The 8,226-nt window shown below is 56.5% G+C and overlaps 1 protein-coding gene and 1 non-coding gene across 2 annotated transcripts in view; both read left to right on the top strand.

The window, feature by feature from the left end:
- The window catches only part of Eeig1 (estrogen-induced osteoclastogenesis regulator 1), a 32,474-nt gene extending 25,600 nt beyond the window's left edge, over positions 1-6,874 (top strand). Inside the window, exons 5-11 of the mRNA XM_047524639.1 lie at positions 40-86; positions 244-401; positions 1,971-2,075; positions 2,157-2,352; positions 2,802-2,923; positions 3,015-3,084; positions 4,289-6,874. Coding sequence (XP_047380595.1) covers positions 40-86; positions 244-401; positions 1,971-2,075; positions 2,157-2,352; positions 2,802-2,923; positions 3,015-3,084; positions 4,289-4,334 — 744 coding nt within the window. The 3' untranslated portion in view covers positions 4,335-6,874. The remainder of the gene's footprint in view (positions 1-39; positions 87-243; positions 402-1,970; positions 2,076-2,156; positions 2,353-2,801; positions 2,924-3,014; positions 3,085-4,288) is intronic.
- A 309-nt stretch (positions 6,875-7,183) lies between these two features.
- Positions 7,184-7,257, top strand: Trnav-uac (transfer RNA valine (anticodon UAC)). The gene has a single exon. It is a non-coding gene; the product is annotated as a tRNA-Val (tRNA).
- Positions 7,258-8,226: the final 969 nt, after the last annotated feature.

Consider the following 8,226-nt stretch of genomic DNA (forward strand, 5'->3'; position numbering starts at 1 on the left):
CTGCTGGGCAGCATGCTGACTCCTGCCCTCTTCCCATAGGTCACCATCGGTATGTTCCTGCTCTCTGGAGACCCCTGCTTCAAAACGTGAGTGCTGACCTGGTTGCAGCAGGAGTGGGACCTCGATCCTGGGCACTGGGGATGAGGGGACAGGGATCCTTCCTTCCTCCAGGCCCTAGGGCTCCCCTGTCTTCATCTGATCCTGAGAGGGGACACCCCAGTCATACCCATCTGTCCTTCCAAGGCCACCGTCCACTGCCAAGTCCATCTCCATCCCAGGCCAGGACTCCTCCCTGCAGCTGACGTGTAAAGGTGGTGGGACCAGCGGCGGTGGTGGCAGCGGCACCAACTCCCTGACAGGGTCCCGGTCCTCCAAGGCCCGACCTACGATCCTGGGTTCAGGTACCATTCCCACCTACCCACTCCCCCCTGCCCACAACCCAAGCTTTTACCTCAGCAGCACCCTGGGGGAGATGGCGCTGAAAGGGGGTTGGTGGTGGATGGTGTGTGTCCTCCATGCTTCCATAGATGTCGTGGTCTGAGCACCAAGTGTGCTGCCCACTGTGCTGGGACCCTAGTGCACAGAGCACTCTGCACTGAGAGGGGTGCATCTCCCTGCCCTGCCACCCTCCAGTGCAACAGGAAAAGTGGGCATTAACCAAAGCATAAGAAACCCAGGCACGTCCACCTCCAGATGTGCTGAATGTGGAGACAGGCCCAGCATCTGGGATCTAAGTGGCACTGGGAAGGCCTCCCTGAGGAGGTGGCATCTGTACTGTGACCTCAGGTGTGGGACTCAGTGTGCCTGGAGGATGATGTGCTCCTGCCCTCCTGCTTGCCATGTGACCTTGACTGGCCATTACACAGTGTGCTCTGAGAAGTGGGACTGCTAGTAATCACTGCATTCCCATAAGAGTCATTAGAGAGGACATGGGCCCAGCAGCTCAGCAGATGCTTCCTGGGTGGCTCTGCCCCAGAGCCTGGAAGTGGGAGGGACCCTCTGACCTCAAGGGCCCAGTTTTCCTACAGCTGCAGCAGGTGAGACCCAGAGCAGAGCTGGGGCTCTTGCCTGCCGTGGCCTGGAGGTTCCATGCAGGAGGAGCTGCCTGGCACCACTGCTCTCCAGCACCAGAACGGGGGTTCCCAGAGGAGAGAGCTGTCTGGGATCCTGACCACCCAACACAGGTGCCCTCATGCAGAGGGACAGAGGCACCTCTCCTGGGATGGGTGCACTTCGAGTCCCCATCTGCCCCTGGAGCTGGTCTCCTATCATACACAGAGAACCTTTTGAGACTTAAAGAGCCATCTGGCTTTGGGGGCACTTTGACAGGCCTGGAGTCCAGTTCATGACCTGGCGTGCTTATTCCTGGAGCAGGGAGTGGATGAGCCCTTCCACGTTGGTGGGGAGGCCGGTGGGTGGTACTCAAAGCCCAGTAAAATCCCCTTCCTGTGTCTCCTGCTGGGGAGCACCAGGAAGGTTCCTCCGAAGCGCACTAGGATAGAGGAGTTGAGCTGGCCTTCTGGACCTGGCTGCTCCCCTGCCGCTCCCTGCTCTCCTCCACCCCGTTCAGTCTGTCCCATGCCACAGACCAAGCTCATTCTGCCCCTAGGGCCTCTGCCTGTGCCACCCCTCTCTGGGAGACCCTGTCCCTGGTGCCGTCTGGCTGCCTCCTTATGTGCGTGATCCAGGAGATCTCGGCATCCAGGCCGTCTCCTCAGGAAGCTTTCCCCACTCGCTGCAGATATGAGTGATTGCGGCTCGGTTTTTGTTCGGCCGCCTTCCTCCTCACTGGTCAGTGGCGGGTGCCTGGTACTAGGAGGTCCCAACAGCTGTCTGTGGAATGAAGGGACCTGGGTTCAGATGGCGTCTGTGCGTCATTGCCACTCTGTTGTGTGGAGACAGCGTGCCCCGTGGGAGGCTGAGTGTCAGGGCAGCGGGGACACCTCTGGGTAAGCCTGCTTCCCCTGCAGGGCTGCCAGAGGAGCCAGACCAGAACCTGTCCAGCCCCGAGGAAGTGTTCCACTCCGGCCACTCCCGCAACTCCAGCTATGCCAGCCAGCAGTCCAAGATCTCTGGTGAGTGGCGACCTGGCCCTGCTCCCACGCCTTCCCACGTCCCAGGTCCCTTGTGATGACCCCCCGTATTGTCTCCCCCAGGCTACAGCACGGAGCACTCCTGCTCCTCCAGCCTCTCGGACTTGACCCACCGCCGCAACACGTCCACCAGCAGTAGTGCCTCTGGTGGCCTCAGCATAGCCGTGGAGGGCCCAGAGGGTGGTGAGCGGGAGCATCGGCCTCCCGAAAAGCCACCGCGGCCTCCCCGGCCTCTGCATCTGTCAGACCGCTCATTTCGGTGAGTCCCGCTACTCAGTGCTCCTGGAAGGACAGACCCCTCCCACTGCCCCAAGCCTCGTACTTCTTCACCTGTTACACAGGGACAGCAGGGCCCCCACTTGAGAGGGTTGGATGGTGATGGTTAACTGCTGATGGTCATGAGGGGCGTAGCCCGAGGCCTGCGAGCCACTCGTGCGTAGTTAATGTTGGTGGTTCTGCTTCTTGGTCAGGAGCATGGTCTGTGGGCCCAGCAGACTCTGTGCCCTGAGTTGAACCTTAGCTCTTCCACATACATGCTACGTGACCTGGAGTAGGCCACTTGCTCCTCATCTGTCAAAGCAGGTGATAACAGCACCTGCACCCTGGGTTGGTGTGAGGGTTAAACGAAATGCGACATAGAATGCAGCTGGAACATTCCAGGTGTCTTGTTGCCACCCTGACTGATGTGACTGTCCCTCTCCCTCCCAGGCGGAAGAAGGACTCGGTGGAAAGCCACCCAACGTGGGTGGACGACACGCGGATTGATGCGGACACCATTGTGGAGAAGATCATGCAGAGCCAAGACTTCACAGATGGCAGCAACACGGAGGGTGAGCCTGCCCGCCCGAGGGAGCTGGGCGATGCACCTGTTCTGGAGTGTCCCCGCCCTCCACCTAACCTCCATCCTCCTTGTCCCCACAGACAGCAACCTCCGGCTGTTCGTGAGCCGCGATGGCTCCACCACTCTGAGTGGCATCCAGCTGGCCAACAGGTAGGGGCAAAGGGGCAGGGACGGGGTTGCCAGGCAGCCATGGGGCATGGTGGTGAGAGCAGTCTGCAGCCTCCTGACCTGGTTTTAAATGCCACCTCATCACCACAGTGTGACTTTGGGCCAGTCACATATTCCTGAGCCTGTTTCCCTGTCCCTCCATGGAAACCTAAAGGACACTCGCACTGATGGGGTCACCAGGGAAAAGGTCTAGTGCAGGGTTTGGCACACAGCAGGGGCTTAATACATGTTTATTTTGGACCCTACTTTTCTTTCCCCCTCCTCCTGAATCTAGGAACCTCTAAAACAGTGTTGGCAATGACTCATTTATTTACTGAGCACAAGCTACATATCAGACCCTGAGCTCGGTGCCAGGGATGCAGCCAGGAGCAGCAGTGACATTCACAGACAAGGGATGGCAGGGTCAGACTTGTGCTGCAACCCTGTGGTCGCAGAGGCTTCTGCTCAAAGCATGTGCCCACTCACACCTGGCTCACACCCGGCTCACTGAGCATCCTGCATGTGGGATGTGCTGAAGGCTCTTTCCGGTGCCCCAGGGGGAAGAGTGCCCAGTTAAGGTCTGGGTCCAGAGCAGAAGAGACAGCTGGGCCGCCAGGGCCCAGGACCTGCCCTGTTGTGTTGCTCTGCTGACCCCTGCTGGCCTAAGCTTAGAAGCACAGTCACCATTTCCCAGCAGGCCTCCTGAATTGACCAGCATAGGATGGGCAAGAAAATGGGGATTCCTTGGAAGCCTGTAAACACCTCTCCCCAGCCCCCTCTGAAATTGAGGAATTGGGTTTGGGGGAAGTTTATGGCAGGGTGGCATGCTGCGCCCCAAACGTCCATGACGCCGTTGGTGGTCTAGCCACAGCAGGGAAGAGGTCAGGTCCCTCCCCATGGCTCCACCATCCTCTGACCTTGGTTTCTCTCTTTCAAATAAGCCAGGGTTACTGTGGGGATGGGGGCGGCACACCAGGGATCATGAGTGGCGGGTGCCTGGAGAGGCTTGGGCACAACTCGTGCCATCTCTCTGGGCCTCTGCAGACTCTGCTACTTAGCATCTCTGTCACCCTGGCCAAGTGACCACATTGCTGAGCCTCAATTTCAGCCCCTCTATAGCTCAGGACTGCCTGCTTCTGAAGCCTCCCCCAGGGAGTCCTCGTAACTGCAGCATCGAGTAGACAATGCCCATCTGTCTCCCCTGCAGGGTCTCCTCTGGGGTCTTCGAGCCAGTCGTGATCGAAAGCCATTGAGGAGCAGGTGTGCCAACTGGAGAATGGCCCTGCCTTCTTGGTTATCCAGACCCACATCATTCCATGAGGAACCTTCCCCTTCGGATCCGCGCCGCATCTCCTCTGTGCCTCGTCCATGTACTCTAGCCCACTCCTGTTCCCAAAGCATAATTCCATTGTCCTCCCATCCATGTGGGGACCCTCCCAGCCCATGAGGGCCTGGGCACCACTGTGAATATTCTCTGAACCACTAGAGGGCAGGACAAGTGGGCCCAGGCTGCAGGGGGAAAGACAGAGAGGGTCAAGATTGTCCCTGCCAGAGACTGACCTGGCCCCCAGCCACAGATGCGCAGCAGCTGCTCAACATGTGGGGGTGCTTGTAGCAGAGGGGTTTCTCCCCCTGTGACTCACTTCAGGAGCACCAGCTTTGGCCAGGCCCCAAAAAGGCCTTGCTCCATTGCTTCCAGGTCCTCGGGGGACCAGACCATCCCCAGAATCCTGCCACCTGTGACCCACTGCTTAGTACTTCAACTGTCCCTTCCCTGTGTCCTGGGGGAACCGCTGGCGGCCTCTTCCTGGGAGCCAAGACCTCAGACCCTACCCACACTCCAGATGAGACCCCCGCCCCCTGGTGATGTTCTGCTGCCCTGGCAGCCTGCACTTTGCACATGCACAGTTCATCAGGCCCCTTCCCTGTCCCCCTACCGCCTTCCCAAGGACTCCTGGGTGCTGCTGCTGTGCGGTCAGAGGCCTTGGTCAAGCAGCCCGGCTGGAACGTGGCTCTGCCTCTGCTCTCCTAGCCCAGCTCAGGCCTGAGCTTACGGTACCCTCTGCCCAGGGCTGGATCCTGAGCAACTGGCTTTCCTGCAGGAAGGACTAGAGCCCAGCAGGGCTGGGCAAGCAGAGTCCCCTGTCTCTGCCCTCAGGTCAGCTGGCCAGGCTGATGCCATGCTGGAGAGGCAAGTAGGCTGGGACCCGACTGGCTGGAGCTGGCTCCCTGCCAGACAGGTCTCGGCCCTCCTCTGTAAGCATTCCCCACCTCTGGGTTCAGGAGAGGTAGGGTCCCTCAGGGGCCTGCTATCCCAGTGGGGAGCAGACTGGCCCTGCCCCCGCCCTGCCCTTGCTAAAGCCCCTGCTCTCAGCACTTTGGCCCGTGGTCCTTGTATTTGCTTGAAGGAGTTCTGGCTGCCAGCCAGGCCCTGGACAGACTTCTCTGCCCCCTAAGGTTCTCTCATTTTTTATAAACCCAGCGGGCTGGTGTTTACTTAGCCCTATAGGGTTTTTCCTTCCTTTTTCTTTTTTCTCTTTTTATTTTAGTTCTTAGTTCGATGTTTCCTCCTCCCCCGTTGAGGGGAGGTGCCTCTTCTCTTCCCCCACCTGCTGGCTGGGTCCCAGCAGGGCTGTGGAAGCGGTGGGGCTGGAGCCAGGGTGCTGGTTCTCTCTGGGCAGAGTGTAGGTGTCCTCCCCAGGTGGGAGGGTTCCTTGCCCAGTCCCCGGCTGCCCCAGCTAGCAAAAGTGGGGGTTTGGAGCATCCTGGCATTGGGACCAGAACATTTCCGGGGTTTTTGTCGTCATTGTCTCAGTCACCTAATAACTCTTTAGAAACTGAATGTTAGAAGGTGCTTGCCGGGGTGACAGAGCATGGGCTCTGGTTGGAGAAGACTGTGTTCATTGGAGTCTTTTCTACCTGGCAGAGACCTGGCACTTTAAAAGGAAGCTCTCTCAGATGAGGTGACCCCCTGGAACATGGGGAAACTGTGTCTGACCTCACCCAGCCCAGGGGAGGTACAGTCAGGGTCTAATTTGGGTCTGATTCAGAGTTCTGGGGCTTTAGGCACACAGCAGCTAGATTTGATGCTGTGGGGAAGACTGCCAAACCAGGAGCTGCAGCCCCCCTCAAGCTAAGGTTTGAGCTGGATGGTCACCCCAGAAGACAGCCTGCCACTTCCTCCCAGGCCAGGCCCTGGGCCAGGGTAACAGGGCTGAGAATTTAACCACAACCAAATGAAGGCTGGCTAGAGCCAGAGGCCTGGAGCTCTGGCCTCATCCCCACATGAGAGCCATTTCTTCAGACCTCAGGTCCCCTCAATCTCAGTGAATTCCCACCAGGTACCCACAGTGCCTGGACTTCAAATTCTATATATAGAGAGAAAGAATATATTAAGAGATATTTTTGGAAAGGAATTGATCTGTGCAATGCCAGTCTGGAATCTTCTTGAAAGACAGTTTAACGTTTTTACCAGGAGATTTAAAGAAAATAAAGGTCTATGCTATTTTTAGGGTTCTTTATTTTCTAGTTACCCCACCAATGATCTGCCAGGATGGAGACTGTCCCTGTTTCCTGTCTCTAGGGAGGAGATAGAAGAGGGGCATCATGGGTTGTTTGTTGTCTCTTGTTTTTAATCCTCCTTTCTAACAATGTTGCCACCACTGCTCCCTGTTCTGTGGGCTGTTTGTATCTCTGTCCCAGCTTCTGTCATAGAAAATAACATTGTAAGGGGAAATCAGCCTAGTGTCAGTGTCTCGGTTTTGGGGGGATTAAATATTGCATTTTTTGTTTATTTTGCTGTTTTGTTTTATTGTTGCTATTTGCCATATTGACTTTGGGGTCAAAGACAACATCAGAAGGAAGCTGGATGTGTAAGTAACAGTCTGTGGGTGGGGAAGGCCTACATAAGCAGATCCTTTAAGACCCAACGGCAATCAGTCACCACCACCTTGTTACTGCAGATTCCTGGGGAGGAAACAGGCCCAGAAGGGCAATTGCCAGACTCATCTAGTGACAGCTCTGACCCCTGAGCCTAGTGGGGTTTCACGGGCCAGGTGGCCTCTAAGGAGCCTGCCTGAGGGTAAATAACTCCCTGGTGGGCTGGGGAGATAGCTCAGTTGGTAGAGTGCTTGCCTTACAAGCACAAGGCCCTGGGTTCGATCCCCAGCACCGCAAAGAAAAAAAAAAACAAAAACAAAAAACTCCCTGGTTATTTCCTTAGTTGGCAAATGTAGACAAAATGAAAACATGAGTATACAGCCCAAGCTATAGGAGGTAGCCGTCTCTTCCCAGCCTTTCTAAAGCCCCTGGCAGGCCTTGTCTCCAGGCCCCTCACCCCTGTTCCTGAATGTCCCAAGCCACTGAAGAGCCTACTGGATTAGCCAAGCTCTGGGGAAGGGTGAACTCACCCCATACCTTCAGTGAGCTCAGAGGTGGCAGGAAGGCTTAATGGTTTGGGCCAGGCCAGATAGAAGGCCTCTGACTGTCCCCAAACAGCATTATCTCCACTCCTCAGGGCTGACCCCACTCATAGCCCTTTTAAACCTCAGAGGCTGATTATCAGTTCCTTCCCCTGTCCAACCCTAAGAGGAAAGTTGTCTCAGGAACCCTGAAAAAGTGATGGGCCTAAAGGTCCGCAAAAGACCAATTCTGTCCCCAGGGAGTGAGCCATGCCAGGTTCCCACCTCATCTGTCTCTCAAGCCCCAAGTAGAGCAGAAGCTGGTTGATTAGTTCAAATCTCCCACTCTGTGCCAAGCCTCATTCTGTGGGGATACAGACCCTACCTTTAGTGAATTCACAGGTGATGGAGATAATCAGCTAATTCAAATGTAGCAGTGTTGACAGACACTTGGGGCACAAAGAAGGGACCCCCTTATCTCTACCTGAAAAAAGCAGCTTCCTGGGGACTGTGGCATCTGATGAGACCTGATGGATAAGAAGCAGCCACCTCCATGCACTGTAAGCAGGCCCAACCTCCCCTCGTTCTCAGAGGAAAGCACCTCCAAGACAGGATAGATCTGCCCAGGGACAGTCAGAAACCTGTGACAGCCTGGGTCTTAGAGTCAGTTGATGAAGGGAGGGAGGAGTCACCTGGAAGGTGGCCAGGAAAGCCAGGTAATGGTGGGCAGGCGTCCCCCTCTGCT

Source organism: Sciurus carolinensis, chromosome 14 (assembly GCF_902686445.1).
Source record: "Sciurus carolinensis chromosome 14, mSciCar1.2, whole genome shotgun sequence".
Classification (NCBI taxonomy): domain Eukaryota; kingdom Metazoa; phylum Chordata; class Mammalia; order Rodentia; family Sciuridae; genus Sciurus; species Sciurus carolinensis.